The following is a 22,506-nucleotide window of genomic DNA, read 5'->3' on the forward strand; positions in this document are numbered from 1 at the left end:
ACCTTAATTGTAGTAGTGTGTGCTCCAGGGTATTCTTTTTCTTCCAGTGTTGACCATCTTTCTATAAACTTAGATACCAGGGAATCAGTCATAGTCCACTATCTGAAATCCAGAGACATTTGCACCTCCAAACTGAATTTTTAATAGGTCTCCATCAGTAAATCCCTGGAGAGAGAACACACTTATGTCAGGCTTTCTGTCAGGAACCAAATAGAACTTGACATTTACCAAGCAACTCTACACATTGTGGTTTGACAAATCGCAAAGAACACATGAGATAAAGAGCCTGTAGTAAACGTTTTATGTATTTTATCAGCCAATATTCTTCACCACCATTTAGCATCATCTTGATGTCATAATGGGTCCTTAATCAATGACTGTTTATTGGTCATACTTACATAAAAGTTCTCTGTATTACTGGGAAGTCTTTCAAGGATAAGGACTAGGTTTTATTTATTCTATCTACAAGAAAGCACCAAACCATCTATCTCCTCACGCACCTTAATGTTCACTGTTTTCACATTTAGAATTCTGTTATTCAGAGCTAAGCCAAAATATGTGCTAGTATTGCATTTTCCTTCTTAAATAATATTTCATTCTAATGTTAATGATCCCTTCATTTTTTTTCACTACCAGAGCTATCTTTATACCTATCCTTATTTTTCCTAGTTGCTCCATGAAAATCTGTCATGTGTATGAGTAAAACATTTTTTTAAATAAAATATTTAAGCATATTACATAATCTATGTTTTTCCTGCATCCTGGAGCCTTCCTCCTTGAAGCTGTGATTTGACTGGTTCCTCTTTGCATCCGCTCTGTGACTGTTCCCCTAAAACGCCCCTTCCCCACTTTTCTGAGTAGCTAGCCTACTTCCTTGATCACTTTCCTCTCCTGTTTTACTCCTTCCTCCTGCTAGAGTCCTCAGTGATTTCCTCAGACATATGGAGGTATACTCATTTTCTGAGACACTGAATGTCTGTAAATACCTTTATTTTGCTCTGACAGTTGATTAGTATTCTGGCTGGGTACAAAATTTTAAGTTGAAGCCAGTCAATCTAAAGACATTGTTCCACTAAGTTTTATCATTTCTTTTGAAAAATACAATATCCTTATTTTGAATTATTTTTTGTATGTGACGTACTTCATAATCCTTCTCACCTCCCACCTGTCAGAAAAGTTTAAGATCCTTATCAACTCTGAAATTCCATGATATTTTCTTTAAATATGAAAAGATTCTTTTTTCTTTCATTATTGTGTATACTTAATATGCAGATCTGCATCATTCAGGATGGGAAAATTTTCTGAATGTTTCTTTGATAATTTCCTTCCCTGGTTCTCACCATCTGTCTTTCTAGAATGCTTATTATTAAGACATTGTGACCCTCAGATTAGATATCCGAGTCCCTCACAATTTCTGCCAACACATCATTTTATATTGCATTGTCATTTTGTTACATAATCTGGAAGATTTTCTCAACCTTTCCTTCAAAGCCATGTAATTTTACTTGTTATTTTAGAAAAAAAAAAAAAAAACAAGTTAACTTCCCAGAGTTCTTTCTTATTCCTTGGTGTTTTTCCTTTTCACAGCATCCTTTTTTTTCTTTCTTATGGATAATGTATTTTCTCTTATTTCTCTGCCAATATTTATTACAATTTGAAACATTTTCCTCCTGTTCCTGCCTGCCCTGTTTCTGTGTACTTATTTTATTAGTATCACATCCTCCATGGCAAAGACTGTCCTCAAGTGCCTGGTTGTGCTTGGCTGTCTAAGAGGAAGACACTGAAACGTTTCTGGGAATTTCTGTGTGCCCAGGCAAGGAGGGGCAATGAGTGTGTGTCACTGTCAGGCAGCCAGGTGAGGTGGATGGCAGGGCTTTGGTCCATATGGGAAGGACCACTTCTTCATCACTTTATCCCCTCTGATGCTGTGTCAGGAACTCAACTGCAGCCTGTGTTGGGGAGCTTAGTCAAGCATCCACCAATTCCTGAGGAAATGAATCCACAAGAATATCTGAGGATTCTTCTATCTTTTACAACCACTTCCTTTATCACTCACTGGACCCTAAACAGGGAGAAAGGACCCTCCCAGTTGCCAGTTTGGACGATGAAAGCCCTTCAACCTGGGGTGGCTTTTCCTCAATTTTAAATGTCAGTGAAATTTTCAAATGCCCTCCAGACTCTCAGAAACTGCAGCCCTCTGCAGACTCTTTGAATTTACTAATTCACTACAAATTCCATATGGCGAGGATAATATTCAGAAGAGGATAAAACACAGCTTAAAATTCATGTGAAATATTAGGCAAATTTCTCCCTAGAAGCATGGCAGCAGCTAGAACTTGCTTTGATTTTTAAATCTTTTTACTGTAGTCATTCACCCACATACTTCCTTTTTCACCGCCTCAGATGGCAACTCAAATTGATGAACCTCCTTCTGTCATTATTTCTCAATGTTCCAATACAATCTTCTCCATCTGGACATTTTTAAAGATCACAGCTTTCAATGTTGTTCATCGAATGGCACAATTCACTCAGGGACTGACTGTCCAGGCTGTGCCCTGCACAGAATGCGGGTCTGGAGAGGCTGCATGTAGAGCTTCCTTTCTTTTAACACTTGTTTCTCCGGTAGGGAGTCATTTCAGATCTCCAAGCCATACTATAAGGTAAGGGCTAACGAATTTTTATAGTAGTTGGCCATTTCATTGCCAAACAGATGTTTTAATTTGTACATGAACAACTAACTTCTGCCAACATCGTGTTGGTCTGAGACTTAATATCCTTAATCACACTGGTGTCACTCTCTAGTGAAAACAGTATTTATCCATTGTAAGGCTGTGGGTTGTTTTAAATCACTCCATCACTACTATAAATAATGTCTTGTGATGTTCCAGAAACCACAACATAAATCTTCATTTGTATAAATAGGAAATTTCTCCATTAAGAATACACTCTCCTCCTCTCCTTCTGTCTTTTTTTAAACACCTTTTTTCTGAGGTTGGGGGGGTGTCCTCAGTTACAAAGGGTCATATTTATTTAAACAGCATAAACCTTTGCAACAGTAAAGACTCAAGCTCACTTTACAGCTGATCTAAAAAGCATTTTGAAAATGAAAATGTCCAATGATAATCTAAATTGACTTTGATTTTTATCTAAGAAAGGGAGATACAGTTTGCCAGTTGGATGTTCAGTAATCTTAAGTTGACAAGCATCTCAGTGAAAAAGTGACCAGCTGTAGTAGTTTGATTATCCATGTGTTGCTTATATAGGAGGTAGGAAATAAGAAATAAATACTATATAATATATCAATATTCTGGATATTTACAGGTTTTATTTTGCTCATGTTCTCACAAATGCGCATTTCCAGTGCTACACTAAGAAAGCTAAAGCAATGGGCAAAGGGTAAAATTTATAAATTAAAGGGACAGTGAGAAATAAGGAAAAGTTTGGACAATTAAATTTTATATAGTTTTGAAATTTTTCCCTTAGTTAAAATATGCCTTCTAACACAATGTAAAAGCTTGTCAAATACTGTTCTTTCATTTCTCACACCATTTATAATAATAGAAAACTGATTAGAAAATATGAAGTGTGAAGGAAATCTAAAACAGTAACAAATTCAGAAAAATACTGTCACTTCAAATTGATCAATAAAGTCAAGTTATGTTTTTTAAAATACCCCTGATAAATGCTGGCCATTAATTTTTTTAATAAGTAGGCATTTCCATTGAAACAATAAATATCGTTAATTCACCTACCAGGTTTGCGATGATGTAATGGTACCCTTTAACATGTTTTCCAATGGTAATAACCTAACAAAGATAAAGAAACAAATGTAAATAAGGGAAAGGCAAAATTACTGATGTTATGACCTGATTCAGAAAAAAATGGGATTTTATCTGCTGTGTTTCTGGATGGTCCACAGTGAGTCATATTTGATAAAATATAGTTATCGAATTCAGAGAACATTTCCTTCAGAAAAAAGTTACCACACATTTTAGTGCTTTATAAATGTTACCTTTCAAAAAGCCAATAACTAAACAAAAATAATTACCTTGGTTTTGTTAATAGTGAAAATAAGACCACAAGATTTAAAAAAATGTAAAACCAAAAACCTGGTGAATCCCTAAGTCATAATTATACTCTTACTAAAGCTACTTTTTTCTTTTCAGTGAAACGTAGCTGAAACTAGTTTTATATTCACAACCTGCCTTCCAAGACAAACACACATAGAGTTTATAGTAGTACATAAATTTTAAAAGACTATTAATAAGCCTCTAACAGAATTCTTATATAGATCTAGAGAGTAATATTCCAGTCTGAAGAATCTTGAAATACTTATAGACTATTTCAAATGAAACATCGTTATTTCCAGTTTGAGGAAGCAAAATATCAGAGAAGCTAGTTTGTCTCCACAAATCAGGGTCAAAAATCCATGGTGAGATAAACACATCACAGAACAAGCAGTCCTGCGGGAATGCCCACCACGGTTCTGGATGTTGTGGAATCACCTGAACTCTTGACTGAGCTCTCTCACTTATATAGAGAACGAAGTAGGTGACACGGCCATGCAGTGGTCCTGGTACTTAGATACTCAAGTGTAATTTCTATTTTTAAGAAAACAGTCACGCCAATGCAGAGCATTCAATGCCATTGAAAATTCAAAAACCTCAGCTCACTTTCCTTATTTAACTGTTTTGGTGGCTTCCCATTTATATTTTTCAGCATAAGAAACAAAATTCTTCAAATGGTGCAAAGTCCAATGACCTCACAGACCTCTCCAGGCCCACCTTTTCCCTCTCTACCCTAGAGACAAAAAAATCTACATTCAATCCCCTCGGGGCTTTTGTACATCCTGTTTCCTCTGCTTGGGAAGTTCTCTTCACCAGCAGATGCTTTCTCTCTTAAGGCACAATGACTCCCAGCCCAACGTCACCTCCGAGAAGAAGACGTCCCTGACTGGCCTCATCCCAGACAAAAGCCACACTCAGTTAAAGAACAAGGACAAAATCCCAGGACAAACTCCACCCCGTGTCGCTTTCATAGCAAGTGGTAGCTATCTGGAGGGGAGTCAGGTTCCTATTATTTTTAAACATATTTTTATGTAGCACAACTAAATTTTCCAAGAAAGTGAACACTCTGTGTGGAAGGGAGAATTCTGGAGAAAAGATGTCCTTCTGAACGAAAAATATATTAATGAGCATCAGCTGAACAGAGATGGTTAAGTCCTTCCTAGTTCCCACTGACATCTGGCCGGTGGGCTTACTCTTCATTCTACTTTCTGAACCATGTACGTCTTCCTTCTGGGAATTAAGAAGAAAACATAGTATAAACAGTGCTACCAGAAGTCCGTACTTGAGTTTAGTGTTCACTGAGAGAAAGGAGAAACACGAAAACTGACTGGTCCACCTCTCAGGAAGGATTAGCGTCAGCCGTCTTACTGCAGCTTTGCTTTATACAGACATTAGTATGTCAATAACAATAGTAAACTGATGTTAATTTCTAAACGTTTTTGGCGTCTGAGTCCTTTTCCCTACTAATCACAGCTAGAAGTGCGTGCCTCCAAGGTTTTATCGAACGGTAAAATACTCCCAGACCGACAAAGTTTACTTCTATTTCTAACTTTAAGCTATGATGGAAATAAAGTTTCATCTCATCTCTCTTCTCCTGCAAGTGTTGGCAGACTGAATAAGAAAACAGTGCTTCCTTTTCTGGAAATGTACCTCAAACCCACTTTTTTCCCTGGTAAACTTTACTCCTTGAAGGCCTTCCATGACCTCCCAATCTAATTAATTTTTGTAGTTTTTTTCTCATAATGTCCTGCTCTGTTCATTCAGAGCATATTCTATTATTATTGCATATTAACATAACTGTAACACAACATGAATATTTACCTTGATGGGGAATGCCTGTTCTGTTCAATGTCTGGCAAACATTAGACACTCAGGGAAACTGATTGAAAAAACAAACGAATGAACCCAAGCCAACTAGCCAAATGGTACCCATGTGTGAACCTTTCATAAATCCCCCCACCCTGTTAAGACAGGTACTTCCTCCTCGGTGCTCTTAGACCACACTGCATTGTGACCTGTAACACTGCAGAATTTATTATGTATGTATGTTTTCCTTCCCCTAAATCATGAGTTCATGGGGTGCAAACACCCCCACACACTCATTTAACACGTTCAAGATTGTCTTTTGAAAATACAAATAACACACATGTGCAAAACCCTGTGTACATTTTGAATGGCTGTCCACATGGACATGTATTTAATCATCATCATATGTGTGTTTCAAAACACACCATTCCATATATTCCCAGTTTCTCCTATCGTATCTTCCAGTTTGAGAAAGAATTATTTTCGTGGACCGTCACCATGTATTATGATGAGTCATGAATACCTACATGTTTAAAACCAGAGACTAATGACTATTATTCAAAACCTGTTTTAATGAGACTCTCCTCTGAAATTCAAACGTGTTGTTGAGGGTCACATTTGAACAAGAGGCCTTCAGGTTAAAAACAATCCCAACTTCATCTCCCGAGACAAGAATCAAGATGTTTCTACTGAAGTGTTCACCTCTCCAACACGCATTTAGTTCTTTCTCTTAACAAGCTAGTCTCATACCTGTTATTCAATATTTCATGAAGGATCCATTTGGTGTATCTGAGGCTCTGTATTATATCATACTATTATATTAATTAAGGGGTCATCCACATTTATGTTTGCAAAATGCTTTGTGTCTCACTGACTAATGAATCTAAGTTTCTCCTCAAAGCCTAGAAAGGCCAAGAAATGCACACTTAACTGCGTATTTTTTCTTCCAATCCTATATTATTCCAAGAAATAATTTTATATACATACATTTATAGATGTAAATAACATCGATAAATATATAACATATCTATATATAATTATTCCAAGGAAAATATTACATTTTCAGCTGGGAAAAGAAGCAGATATCCAGCGAAGGAGACTTTGGTCAGTAAATCACGACCCTGGTCCCCCACTATCCCTGGTCCCTCACCCCATCTATGTAACATTCTGGATTTTATTTCTATTATTCAGATGTTACTGCATGACTCTCCCGTCCTGAAAGAACTTAGACAGAAACAAGGCGAGATGCCGAGCCCAGATGAAACACCTTCATGTCCGGTGTCATGTTACTCTTGAAAACATTGCAAATTAATGCATCCAATTTACTTCTCAAGTAGAAAAGATCACCTCTCCTATATATTGTATTTTCCAAGATTAATGGTTTTATAATGATACAAAACCCACTAATAGGAGGAAAAAATTACTTCTTGGAAAAATAAATATATGCTTTTTCAGAAGCCATAAAGCCATTCAGACAACAATACAGATTTAGCACACCAAACCTTACTTTAATGCTAGAAGCACTCCACACATTGCCAAAGAATTCATGAAATACTCAATTTTCCCTTAGGACCCAGACTTATTTTCACTTAACAACATGTCTATTTCTTTATTTCTAAAAAGTTCAAAGGGATTACAATTTAAATTTCCAATTTAAAGTCACAAAGTCTAGGACATTTGTCACATAAAACAGGAGTCAGGAATTCTATACTGAGGATATGCCGTCATTCGTGGGATGTGCCCACGTTTCTGAAGGCCACTGGCCGTCGCCACCTGAAGCCAGAGGCGATTTAACTGACGGTCTCGGCTGTGTCCTGCATAAACCGTGAAGTGGAAACTGCTCACCCCGACACCCACCGCAGACGCGTACGCTGCACGTATGGGCTACGTTGCTGCCCCTGGGAAACAGAGGACAACAGACCTGGTCCACGATGTCGTTGACTTTATCCCGTTCGCAGTCCAGGATGACACGCCGCTCCTTTTTTAACTCCAGGTCCTGGAACAGCGACCGGTACGTCTCGTCCTTCCTGTCATTGTTGATGTTCCCCACGTTGATGGCAGTCACCTGCCACTTCTTCTCGGCAGCAGAGTCCAGCACGGCTTGGAGGGTCGATAAACCTGGGAGGGCACAGACAGAGACGGTGCCTGAGAGCCCCACTGAGTAACTCAGAGCCCGTGGTTACACTGACGGCCAGCAGATGTGTTTTTTTTTTTTTTTTTTTTAATTAAAGTGTAGTTGGTTTACAATGTTAGTTTCAGGTGTACGGCAAAGCAGTTCATTTATACATACACATACATACGCATTTTTTAATATTCTTTTGTATTATCTGTTATTACAAAAAACTTAATATAGTTCCCTGTGCTATACAGTAGGTCCTTGTTGTTTATCTATTTTATATACAGTAGTGTGTATCTGCAAATCCCAAACTCCTAATTGATCCCTCCCTCCCTTTCCCCTTTGATGACCATAGTTTGTTTGCTATGTCTGTGAGTCTGTTTTTGGTTTGCAAATAGAATTTGTATCTTTTTTTTTAGATTCCACGTGGAAGTGGTATCATATGATATTTGTCTTACATATGTTTTTAAGGCTGGTATTTTTGTGCAACTAAGGGAATGCTGACTCCTCTAAAAAGCTACAGCCACGATCTTGATCATCTATTTATTCCCACTTCACATCAGGAACTCTTTCATGTAACCACTGCTGTTTTGACCAAAAGACTCACAGTTTGGGGAGAAACTGCACCCCTTGCTCTCGGCCTCCTCTCAGCTGTCCTCTTGAATATTACTAAAGCATGACGTCCCTGATACCTCTGGTGTTAATGAACACAAAAGGCATTACGACAATGTCTTTCTCATATAGAATGGAAGAGATGGCTTCTTTATGTATGACAGTGTGTCATTTCACGTCATGACCCTGAGGAGGCTGAGTACATGCTCCGTGAGCTGAAATGTCACGGGTCGATGTGAGCATAAAAGCCGATAATCCCCAAAGCTGCCTGATTTCCTCCGACTGTTTCCTAGTCAGCAGTTGTTGCTTTTCTTTCCTCAGCCTTCTGCTATATCATTTTTTGTTATTGGGACTGATCCTGTAGGAATCCTGTAGAAACATTCACTTGTTAACCAGATAGTAGGGGTTCGTTTTCCAGCACAGACTGGTTACATTTACTTTATCTTCCAAACGTGAGACCGTTTTACTATTCCTTAGTAACTTTGCTGACAGCATCATATGACTTAGAAAATTTTACTTTTATTTTTAGTTGTGTAACCGAGCAGGACACTGGGGGAGACTTCCAGGGACAGACCCCTACTTCATGTCCTCTGCTGTAGCTCCTCTCTGAAGGACCCAGATAATAGTATCTTATGTATATTTCCTGAGTGTTTCGGATGCTACAACCACCACCAAAGGGAAGAAATTAACTACTTGATGATGGAGAGCATGTGGCCCCCAGACCTTCTGGCACCTGGGGGCTGATGGTGTTGACCGCCCTGTTCCCTTGATATCAACCAATCATAGGATTGTGCACAAGCTGATACCGCATCCTGTGACCCCCTCCCTTACTTGACTTTAAATAGGCTTTGCTGAAACCCTTCGAGGAGTTTGAGGTTTTCTTGGGGACAAGACCCCCATCCTTGCTTGGTCCTACAGTAAACCTTTATCTGCTCCAAACTGACGTGTCAGTTTATTTGGTCTCATGGTGCAGCGGGCACACCAACTTACTTTCGATAACAGCTGCTCATACATTACCTCATAGGTAGGACTGAGAGGGAAAACCACTTGGGAACATATTTCCTAAAGTGAATTCTGCAGTTTAACACTTGGAATACTGGTGGATAAACTTGTCGCCCACATCACTTTTGCCCTTCACAGCTAACCCAAATTCATCGTTTCTAATAGTAGCTTAATGAACAACAAAAATCAAGGCTCCACATTGTAAATCAACTATACTTCAATTTAAAAAAATAAAAGAAACTAAATTTTAAAAAATGAAGACTCCAAAAAGAATTCAGGACCCATCACATTCCTTCCTTATTCCAGAAGACCTGCATCTCTTCCAAGGAACATTGACCGATCCCTTTTCACCTGCAACAGCGTGGGGCTTACCTAATGCAATCACATGACTATAAGCTTTATTCAGGTATGACACTTTATTTAAATCTATTTACTATAGCAAAAAAGTCTGTGCATAAGTTATTGTTGAAATATTGTTGAAAATTCTCTGAACCTGGGAAACATCATTAAAATTTTGATTGATTGTATTGGCCGAAAGTTTGTAAGATGAGCCTAGAACATTCTGTGATACCACAAAACAGGGAAACTCTCCCAAAGCATCATGTGGTGTCCAGACTCAGGACCCAATTTGACGAGACTCATCTTAAATAAAGATGAGGCCATCTGAATACCAATAAGAAAAATAACTGCAAAAGGCTGAAATACATACCATTTTTTTAAATCCATAAGTTGATAATGACATTTTAAAAAATATTTGACTGCCTTTGAAGGATACTAAGGAGGCAAGTTATTATTTTGAAAACTGCTCAATAAAGGAAAAGAAATAAGCATTTCCCTGCCCTTCCTATATGAACAGTACTCAGGATACTAGTTAATTAAGGGAGGTTTTTCTTTTTGGAAAGACTCCAGCTAATAAATGATGAACGGATAGAGACTTAGAATTACAACGTCTTGTAACACCTGGTGAATGAATGAATCGAGGCAACAATCTTTAACTGCTGCTAACAACGCAGAGAGAGGCCAGAAGTTCTGTGTCTTCGAGTGGGATCTCCACCACCACCTATGCCATATTTACGCCCAAAAAGTGAAGATGACTCTCATAAATGTCTGGCTCTAATTACCCTTTTACAAGGAACGTACAGCACTGAGTAATACGCCATAGTGTTGCAATCTTCAAAATCCAGACTGTGGGAAACTCTACCTTATAAAAGGCATAAGGGATATATTAACCAATTGCAATATATGGAGCTCAGTTTTATCCTCAGACTGTGTTAAAAAAAAAAAAACAGGTGATGCTAGTAACGAATTCCTGTTACTTTGTCTGGATATGATAATGATATTGTGGTTATATTTAAATTGAGACAACTGTTCTTTCAAAACACAAACTGAAATATTCACAGATGAAATAACATGACGTCAGGTATCTACTTTGAACCAACTGTGAGCACAGAAGGACAGAGACAAAATAAGAGTCCTCTGATCCATCATTAATAAAGTTGCCGTAAGAGTATGGTTACCCGGGGTAACAGGGGTGGGAAGGGATAAACTGGGATTTGCACCTCTTGGGGAGTGATGGAAATGCTAGCTATTTGATTGTGGTGGTGGTTTCATGGGTGTCTACATCTATCAAAACTCATGAAATTGTTCATCTCAAATATGTGTAATTTACTGTATAGGAATTATACCATAATAAAAGTGTTACTTTTTTTAAGAAATTAAAAAAAAAGAGTCTTGGAGGTCTATTATTCTGTCAGTGTTGTTGTTTGAAATAGTCCATGAGGAAAATTAAAAATAATCTATCTTTATTTCAAATTGAAAAGTTGAACCATGAATTAAACTGAAAATGCATTTTGTGGGCTTTTTTTTTTTGACAAAACAATAAAATTCGTTTCCTCCATCCAGTTTTGAAACAAAAAATATAGGATGAACAGAAACTTCTCGAGTACTAATTTAAACAGACCACATGCTATTGTAAAAAAAAAAAAAAAAACTATGAATGATAAAACTGCTTTTAAAAATGTCACGGATCACTAGGAATTCCATTTACTGTAAGTAAATTAAATCCCGTCAATGATGCCACTCAAGTCCTTTTTCTGTTTTTGTCATCAGTGAGAACAGAACGAAAGACGATCATCGTGACCAAGTCAACAGCTATCTGTGCTTGAAAACAGTGAGTAAGTTTATTCAGCCTCCTCTCCAAGCAGGAAGAAAAGGAAGTGTTCTAAACCTCTTCTACTGTGTAGGTCTTACCTTTCCACATTCCAATCACAACACATCCCTTCCTCGTCACCTCCTCAAAAACACACCCGTGGACAGTGTTCCGTATGTTATCCATAAAGTATCATATAGCCCTTATAAGTGAGCATCCTTTCTTATGGGGAATAAATTCTTTCATTTTGTTCTTACTTAATTTTGAAGTGTACCACATACTAAATTTTCAGGTGATGCTATTATGGATATCCTGCCCTATCTTTCAACATATATTACAAAAACGTTCAATATTAATGACAATTTGTAAGTGAATCTCAAGTGATGTTTCTAAACCCAACACTTATTGGCAGTTCACCATGTCCAAGAACATGGAGGCGATCGATAAGAGTGATTTAAACAAACGGCTGGTTCAGAGTCATCCACTTTATGTATCAAAGGTAACTCACAGTTGGTGTGGATTCGCTTACTAAAACTCTCAGAACTAATATTGTGTAACCTATGAGACCTACAGAGAAATACATCCATGTATTAAGAAACTGAATTGCTCAAGTGGGAAGTATCAAGGGTGACTTTAGTTTCATCAGAAGACACTGGATAATATTAAATCGTCTCCCAAGGACACCCAGAAATAACTCACAAACCGTGGCATGGTCAGACTCACATTTGAAGAGACTGCCGCACCATGCTTAGTTACCTAGACTCTTGGATTTGTTCTTTAGTGAGAGTAACTGACCCTCTCTCTCAGCTTGATCTGCCCTTTCCCCACAATTCAGAGTTTTGTGTTATGTCTGGTTACTTTAAAATTCATAGATCATTTTAAAATTGAAAAATCACTGAAAATGCATACTACAAATATTATGATGAATTTAAATTATTCAAACACAACACTAATTCATGCTCCTAGACTCCTGGTAACATATTCTAATTAGGGGACAAATTATTACTGAGATATGCCTGTTTCCTTTCCACACAAACTAGATAGAAGTAGCTTTATGTATACATGTGTTCTTTAATTCATAATATAAACTTGTATTGTTTGTGTGGAAATGGAAATGCTATATAAATATTAGTTTGTTTAAAGCAACTAGTAGGTTTTATCATTCAACTGTATTATATCTGTACCACTATATTAGGATATTTAAATCCTGATTTAATTTCTTATTACAGAATTACTTAGAGCAAAGAGAACTTGAGATACACAGTTGTTCATTTACAAGTAGGAAAAAAATCCAGAAAATGAACGGTTCTCCCTAATATGTATATTTAAGCTATGTTCTGAAAAACCTCAAGAATATTACAAGAGTATAAAATTCAGTTCTATGCTCAGCTAAACTCTCCGGCTCAAACAAAGAATGGTGAAAGCCTTGTTCGGTTACATCACTTCTTCACGTGCCTAACTGTTGTAGGACTAGTTACGGCTGTATGGCCTATTTATAAGCTGACAATCTCCCTAAAACTCTCTCCAAGTACTACCAGCAGGAGCTCACAGTCCCATTTTGAGCTGCTGCTCATAATATTGTGAGGAAGTCACAGGAAAACCATCAGCCCACAAACAGGTGACGTCTGAATGTTCCAGTTTGCATATTAATGGGTGGAATTAATAACAACTACCGCAAATAGGAATTTTTCATTCAGACCATGTCTTCCTTCTTAAAAGTATTTTCTTTGTTCCATTTAAAATTCACTGTCCTTATTCATCTTTCAAGCACAGAAATTAATATTTATGATCACTAAATCACGGCAGCGTGCCTCGGCCAGACGAGATTAGCATATAGTTCCCTCATTGACCCTCTCAGGAACATCGTAAAAGAAACGTACAATTTGGAAGCATTTTTATCCTATGCGTGATGCCTCCTTGGAACTGGATGCCTTCCTTCAGGGGACAAATCATCTGGTTCAAAATTAAAACCAAGTTATAAAGCATTAGTCCTGATTTTACCTAGTGTCTCCAGAAATGTATTACCTTACCTTACAGACATTGAACCAGTAAATGAAAAGCACATTTTGATTAAGTCCTGGTTCAAACATATATACCCTGATTTAGTGTGTATGTGCGTGTGTATATATACATATATATATATATATATATAATCAAAGACAACACTATATGTAATGTATTAACCTAGGAAACCTCATTACTCTATTTTTTAAATTGAAATATAGTTATTTACAATGTTGTGTTAGTTTCTGGTGTACAGCATAGTGATTCAGTTAATACATATATTCAGTTTATATATATATATATATATATATATATATATATATATATGTACAGCATGAACTTGTTGTTTACCTATTTTATATATAGTAGTTAGTATCTTCAAATCTCGAACTCCCAGTTTATCCCTCCCCACCCCGTTCCCCCCAATAACCATAGGTTTGTTTTCTATGTCTGTGAGTCTGTTTCAGTTTTGTAAATAAGTTCATCAGTGTAATTTTTTTCTAGATTCCACATACAAGTGGTATCATATGGTATTTTTCCTCCTTTGTCTGGCTTACTTAGGGTAACCCCATTACTCTAGAGTTCAAATGTGTTAAAGATCTATCTGCCTCCTCTCTCTGGAGGGAAGCAGGCAACTTTTAGGGAGGGCACTGCTTTCTCAAGGAGGGCCAGGCTGCTGCCCCATGGCTCGGACAAAGAGAAGATGCTGAAGAGTCCCAAAGGAAGAGTTCAGCACCCCCCTCAGCTGTAAACCTGAAATCATCAAAGACGATGTGCACAGGAGACAGGGAGGCGTCTGTGTCCTCCCTCCTCTGTCTACAGCTGGGATGGATTCTCCTGGTCTTGCTGTTCAGCCTGTGGATGGCTATCTGGAGGCTGGAAAGGTTTCACTGGCATCTTAGTTAAGAGCCATGCAGTGAGAAAACACCAGAAAAGTTTGTCTTTTTCATCCAGCTCAGATGCAGGGCAGAGTGTGGGACAGCCACCCTCATACTTGGGCTCTGTGCTGTTCATAAGAGCATCAATTCACGTATTTAGAAATTAAAATTTAACAATATGTTTACCTGATCTAGACTCTCAGAAAGATCTTTTTTTTTTAATATATCTATTTTGATGTGTTTGGCCTTGATATATACTATAAAACTTTTTTTAAATCTAAGATATGCTTCAGAATTCAATTAATACAGTTCTATTTCTAATTTTTATTAAGTTTTTATTATTTTTGGGCTGATTTCCCTTTGACCTTGCTAATGTCTTGAAACCCTTGATTTGATTCACTCGACTGAATGATCTCTTTTCTAGCCTTAAGATTATTAAAAACAGACAGACAGAAATCTTACAGTCAAGGAAGTAGGAAGAGACCCACATCAAAAGCAGACCAAGCTGTTGGACATGGAGGCACATGGAGACAGAAATTGAAAGACAAAATCATTTTAAAGCATGCGTCATCTGGGAGGCAAACACAGATTCATCCTCAGATCATGTACCACCAAAACAAGGAGGTGCTTCCCTGCAGTGTAAGAGAACTGGGTTAAGGACCAAAGGGAAAAAGAAACAGTTCGTGTGTGAACCTCTGAATAAACCTGTGGTATGCCAGCAAAGCTACAAAAATCAGGTTATTAGTAAGAAAAAAAATCAAAAAGCAAACATCCCATTTCCACGAGCCAAGCAAAACACTGCATAAGGGTCAAGTCTTCTGCTAGTATTCTGAGTCTTACACATTCATCTGTGAAAACAGATCCGGGTGAAAGGCCAGCGTAACACGCTTCGCATGACACGTGAGCAGTCATTAGGCAACACTTTGAGAATCAATCCGTAAGTCATTTTTAGCTTCAAGATACAATTACTTAATATTATCACTCTAACGTTCCTCTCTCAGCAGATGCGCTTGAAGTCAAATCAATTTGCTCAATGACTGGAGATTATCTCATCACTTCAATTTCATTTAATATTTCTGAAGTACTAATAAAACCACTTAGAAATGTCTCAGGTTCTTTGCACAAGTACATACACCCATCCATCACCATCGGATCATTTATTTCCCAGAGCTTCTCTTTCTTCAAATACTGGAGTTTCTTTTTAGTATTTACGTCAGCTGCTGTCTCTCTGAATTATCTCAAAAGTTCAGTTTCACCTAGAGGGAGTCATAGTGCGGGTGACGTGTGTCTCTAAAGTGAAAAACGCCACCTTCCATCCGATCAAAGAGTAAAAAGAATTCATCTTCTGATCCTTCGATTTAGCAAGCAGGATTCAAGTTCTATTATCATCTCAAACTTAAAAGACATACATGCTTAACTCATTCATTTATTAACACGATTTACTGACTATCGGCTGTTCCAGCGTTAACTTACGCACTGTGTGTACAGTAACGCGTAGTGGGTGCTGTCTGGGCACTGCCTTCCTGGGGCTTACAGCCAGATCTTAAATGAGAAGAGAAGTTGGTCTGTGTGATTAAAACCGTCCTTGGAACGTGGAACAGCACTTCTTGGATGAAAGGATGAACACCAATATTAATTATAAATTCTGATAAGCACTATATAGGAAAAGAAGAGATTGCTTTGAGAGAGAATGACGAGGTAAAGTGCATCTCCGTGGAAATGTGATAGAAACTGAAGGAGAAAGATTTAGAAATACGTGCAGAGATTCGAGGTGAAGGTGTCCGGTGCATCTGAGACGGTGAAAGGTTACTGAGATGGACTTAGCTTACTGAGCGAGCAGGACACTCAGTTATCAGGCAGGAACCCGATACTGTAAGACCTTAGAGTCCTGTGAAGAATTTTCAACTTTACCCTCATTCTAATAGAAGCCACTGGAGTGTTTTAAGCAAGGCAGTGGTGTGGTCAGAAAAGCACTACAAGCATTCAAAACTTCTGGCCACTTTATGGAACATGGATGAAAGACAAACAAGAGTGAAAATGGAAGATGAAGGATGGACACACAGTGGTGTCTTGGCCTGGAGGCGTGACAATGACGAAGGAGATTATCGAGAAATAGAAGATATTTAGATGGAAGGGATCCTATCCAGAGGAGGCAAGAGTCAGCAACACGATGGGCCCAGAGGTGATCACACTAAGTGGAGAAAGTCAGACAGAGAAAGACAATTACCATATGGTATCACTTATATGTGGAATCTAAAAAATGATACAAATGAACTTGTTTACAAAACAGAGACAGACTCACAGACACAGAAAACAAACTTATGGTTACCAAAGCAGGGAGGAGGGAGGGATCAATTAGGAGTTTGGGATTAGCAGATACAGACCACTATATATAAAACAGATAAACAACAATGTCCTACTGTACAGCACAGGGAACTATATTTAATATCTTATAATAACCTATAATGAAAAAGAATATATATATACACTTATAACTGAATCACTATGCTGTACACCTGAAACATTCTAAATCAACTATACTTTTATTAAACTATTAAAAATAAAATAATTTTTAAAAAGAGGAGGCAAGAGTGAAAGGTGTATTAACAATCCTCCCAGATTTCAGGTTGGTTCTGCTAACATAGGAGACTGAAGGACTCAGCAGAGGACAAGAGGAAGGACTCTGAGAAGCCTAGTGTCCTGAGCCCTTTTATCACATTACTGAGAAGGATGCCCCAGTGTCCTCCAGCACGCTGGAAACCGTATGTACTCTCAATGGTTCTGTGTTTTGAGTTTTTCACTCCCTTCTCCACAGAGGGGGAAGGCTGCTGACTGTTGACAGAGCTGTGTTTTCAGTTTGTACACCGCTGACTGGCTTTTCCAGGTAGGGTCCTCATTCTCAGGACTGGAGGCCAGGACAGAGAATCAGACACCTGGGCTGGAGCACGCCCAGCCAGACTGCTGCAGCCAAGACTCCAAACTGATCCTTGGAGGAGGGGCTGATGGCCAGCTCTCTCCTCATCTGCCCTTGCAGGTTAGCAGGGTGCCCTCTCCTGGTAGAAACAGGTTTCTGGTTTCCACCCAAACCTTCAAAGCCAGCTGCTTCCTGGACAGGCTGGTATGTGGGGACCATTCCAGATTTGTGCAATAGTGGTTCTCATTACTTTTGAGTTTGGTGATGGGTGCCTTCTGGAGAAAAGCCACCTATTATTATGTGCATGAAATGTTCATGTGATTTTAGGACGTACACAGACCCACTGAAACAGAATCATGGACCCAGGAATGGTTAAAAATATCTGGAAGTCTATGACAGGTCAGTCAGTCAGGTCTGCTAATACCAAACTTCACAACAAGGGATGCGGAAAACACAAAGAAAGTACCCTCCCCCAGCTAAAAAAAAAAAAAAAGAATAGTATAATGAGGCAAGACTCTATCCAATTGGCATGTTAGTCCAAAATGTCTCATCATTAACAACTGCACGGTGGGGAGGGCATAGCTCAGTGGTGAAGCACCAGCCTAGCATGCACGAGGTCCTGGGTTCAATCCCCAGCACCTCCATTTAATAAATAAATAAACCTAATTAAGACCCTCCTAAAAAAAAATAATGTCTCAAAAACATAACTGTACAGAGTTGTGAAAAAGCCATGCATGAGTCTACTGTCAAAAGACCTCAGTTCAGCTGACCCACACGTGGATGGGTCATAAGAAAGTCTTTCACATTCTCTGAGATTCAGGGATCTCATTCTAAAGCAAAATTAATAATAACTGTCCCTGACTGATAAAATTTTTGCTTGTGAAAATCTTTCATATATATAAATTTTTGTAGTTCTTATTCATATATTTATTCCAATTTTACCCAAACCGATTTCCAAGGCAGTCACCTCACTGACCTTGAACTAGTAATAACAGTCATCATAGGGTCTCAGCTGCTGGTGCCAGGAAGTGCTTTTTTCATTACAACTGCACATCAGGGCATGATGTGAACACAGTCTACCTCTGTAAATTGTACACTCATGATTTTTTGTTTATTTTACTCTAAGTTTACTTCCCAGGTTTCAAATTGTATTATTCATTTATAGCATAATGAAACCAAGTTACCTTTGGGCTTTTTTATTTTTTTAATTTTAATTGAAGTGTACTTGATTTACAATGTTAGTTTCAGGTGTACAGCAAAGCGAATCAGTTATACATATACATACATATATGTTTTTTCCTTTCAGATTCTTTCCCATTATATGTTATCACAAGAGATTGAATAGAGTTCCCTGTGGTATACAGTAGGTCCTTGTTGTTTATCTACTTTATATATAGTAGCGTGTGTCCGCTAATCCCCAGCCCTTGATTTATCCCTCTCTACTTTCCCCTCTCGTAACCATGGTTTGTTTTCTACGTCCATGAGTCTGCTTTGGTTTTCTCCTAATACACTCACGGAGCTCTATGGCATTACATGGAAGCATCAAGGGTGGGCATTGAGTCTGACCCATCATAAAGAGACCAGGTATTGTCACTCACCTCTGTCGCTGTCGTAGAGGTATGCAAACTTGTCCCACTGGTAGTATTCGATCAAGCTAAGAAGTGCTCCTTTGAGGTCAGGTCTCATCTGAATGACGAACGGATGGGTACCATCTGTCGGGAAGCTGGGGGTGATGAAGGAGACGTGCAGCGTTCCACAGAATGACGTGATGGTGTTGACGGACTTCTTGTCGTAAAATCCAAAAATAGCGTAGACTCCTCTTGAAAACTGGGAGCAGACTAGAAGAACAGGGAAAAGAGAATAGATAATCACTGAGGTTGGCATACAATCGCACGGACTTGCTGGAAACTTAATGCCTTTTTTTGTATAAAATACCAAAGAATCAACAAATTGAAAAAATACAGAGTTGACATCAATAATTCATCAAATTTATGAGCACTTATTTACTTAGCACCCTAGTTGAGAGATTCAAAGAATCATAAAGCATTAGAGAAATGATTCCGGCGATAGGACTACATCAAACTAAAGAGCTTTTGCACAGCGAAGAAAACTATCAACAAAGTGGCCTACTGAGGGGGAGAGGATACTGCCAGTTCATATATCTGATAAGGGGTTATATCCAATATATACAAGTAATTTATAGAAATCAATATCAAAAAAGAAAACAACCCAATTTATCAATGGGCAGAGGGTTTGAATAGACATTTTCCAAAGAAGACATGCAGACGGTCAACAGGCAGATGAAAAGATGCTCAACATCACTAATCAGGGAAATGCAAATCAGAACTGCAATGAGATAGCATCTCACACCTGCCAGAATGGGTATCGTCAAAAAGACCACAGATAACAAATGCTGACAAGGGTGTGGAGAAAAGGGCACCCTCCTGCACTGTTGCTGGGAATGTAAAGTCGTGTGACCACTGTGGAAAACAGTATGGAGGTTCCTCAAAAAACTAAAATAGAACTACCATACGATCCATCAATTCCACTTCTAGGCATTTTTCTAAAGAAAACATATGCACCTCCATGTTCATAACAGCATATTTATAATAACCAAGATATGGAACAAACCCAAGCGTCCACCAACAGATGAATGGATAAAGATATGGTGGTATATATATATATATATTTACACACATTGGAATATTACTCAGCTATAAAAAATAATAAAATCTTCGATGGACATAGAGTATATTGTGCTGAGTGAAATAAGTCAGTCAGAGAAAGGCAAATGCTGTATTATTTCATGTATATGTGGAATCCAAAACGCAAAACAAATGAACAAACATAACGAAACAGAGAGTCACAGATACAGAGAACAAGCAGATGGTTACCAGAGGGGAGAGGGTAGGGGATGAGAGAAATAGGTGAGGGAAATCAGGAGGTACAAATTTTCAGTAACAAAATAAATGAGTCGGGGGTGAAATGTACATGGCGATCATTTTGTAATGTACAGAAATGTCACATCACCATGTTGTGCACCACGAGCTAACACAGATGCTGTAGGTCAATTATACTCAAACAAGCAAACTCACAGAAAAAAGGTCACATTTGTGGTCACCAGAGGTGGAAGGTAGGGGGGAACTGGATGGTCAAAAGGCCCAAGATTCTAGTTATAAGATAATTTATTAGGGATGTAACACACATGATTAACATAATTAACACCTCTGTGTGTTACATATGAAAGTTGGTAAGAGAGTAAATCGTAAGTTCTCATCACCAAGGAAACATTTTTTTTCTTTTAGTTTTCTTTTATTCCTGTACATGAGATGAGGGATGTTCACTAAGGTTACTGTTGTGAGCATTTAACAATATATATAAGTCAAGTCATTGTGCTGTACACCTTAAATTCATACAGTGCTGTATGTCAATTATACCTCAGTAGAACAAGAAGAAAAAAAGAGAAAAGAAAATACACATGATTTAACAAACTACGTAAGTGTAAACATATTTTAGGACAGCCCCATTTAAAAAAAAAGTACAAGTAAAAGTCATTAGTTATAAGAACAGTCTACAATTCCCTGGGATTTATACACATTCATAAGAACTCATTCTCTATATTATCTGACTCTTTTAAGAAGCTTTATTGCATTAATAATGCTTTTTTACTAGAAGATAAGCATGCTTATGAGAAGTTCTGATGCTGACCAGAACCTCTTTAAGAGAAGATGGATACAAGACTCACATCTCACACAGAGACCCAGGAACGTGTTACCTGAAACGTACATCGCTCACCTTGCGTGGCTCAGTCAATTAAGTGAAATTCAGAGCTCCTAATTTTAATCTTTTCCACAGACTTAACTTATCCCATGTGTTCTACTCCATACAGAACAAAAACTGTTACCAAAGTATTTTGGCTTGGGGTCATCATTCTTAGAAAGATAATACTTTATTTGGAAGTCCCTGTTACTCCCAGAGTCCCTTGTCCTCTGCCAATATCTGTATGTCAGGGAGCTGTGTTCTCCAGCCCCTCCCCCATAGTCAGACCATCACTGAGTCACGGTCATTCTAACACCCCGAAAGACTCCAATGTGGCTTACTCATTTCTGTCTATACGCCAACCGTCTTAGTGCACCACCAGCACATAGTATGCACCTTGTATTTGCCATGTGGCCTGGCACGGTACATTAACTCATTTATTTCTCATGATATCCCTTGAGGTAGGAACTATTATTAATCCCAAATTACTGATAGGAAATTTAAAACAGAGGGGAATTAAGTGGCTTTACCCAAGTTCAGACAGCTAGTAAGTGAGAGATGCTGTATTGAAACCCAGACAGTCTGGATTCAGAGTCGACACTCTTAACTGATGGATAATACTGTGTCCCACATTCAGATAATTGGACTACCTACCCAACTTTCCTCCTTCATCTAATTATGCCCCCTGCATTCAATTCTCCACAATATAACCAGGATAACTTTTTGAAACACAGTCTTGTCAAATCTCTCTGAAAAGTAAGTGTTAATTTATCCAAGACTAATCCCCTGCAATGCACCATGGAAACCAGCCCCCCCCCCAGTGTTTAAGACAACCTGTGCAAGTCAACCACATGTTTGGGTGAATGAATAGTTGATATTTTTTCATCTTGACTTCAATCCAAAATATGAAAGTCAGCTATCCAGTAACATAATCTAACAACCCAGAGCGTAATACAGAGCATTATTTTAAATTAATTAAACCTCATTGAAAGGATGAGGCCAAAAGTATCATATTCACAAAAATAAACGGTCTATAGACGAAATGGACTTGTTTCATGAGTAAGAGCATTGCTAAAATATATGCACATCCTAATAGCCAACTGCAGACCATACATGACAGGCAATGATTTTTACTGACTATTGTGTTATATGAAACAAAAGGAAAGCAAGGTTGGCTACTTCTCTGAGTGGCCCTTATT

The 22,506-nt window shown here is 38.2% G+C and overlaps 1 protein-coding gene across 1 annotated transcript in view; it reads right to left on the minus strand.

The window, feature by feature from the left end:
• Positions 1–22,506, minus strand: part of GRIA2 (glutamate ionotropic receptor AMPA type subunit 2) — a 142,863-nt gene that overhangs the window by 47,027 nt on the left and 73,330 nt on the right. Inside the window, 5 exon segments of the mRNA XM_014551237.2 lie at positions 3–86; positions 88–165; positions 3,753–3,806; positions 7,795–7,991; positions 19,147–19,386. Coding sequence (XP_014406723.2) covers positions 3–86; positions 88–165; positions 3,753–3,806; positions 7,795–7,991; positions 19,147–19,386 — 653 coding nt within the window.

Source organism: Camelus ferus, chromosome 2 (assembly GCF_009834535.1).
Source record: "Camelus ferus isolate YT-003-E chromosome 2, BCGSAC_Cfer_1.0, whole genome shotgun sequence".
Classification (NCBI taxonomy): domain Eukaryota; kingdom Metazoa; phylum Chordata; class Mammalia; order Artiodactyla; family Camelidae; genus Camelus; species Camelus ferus.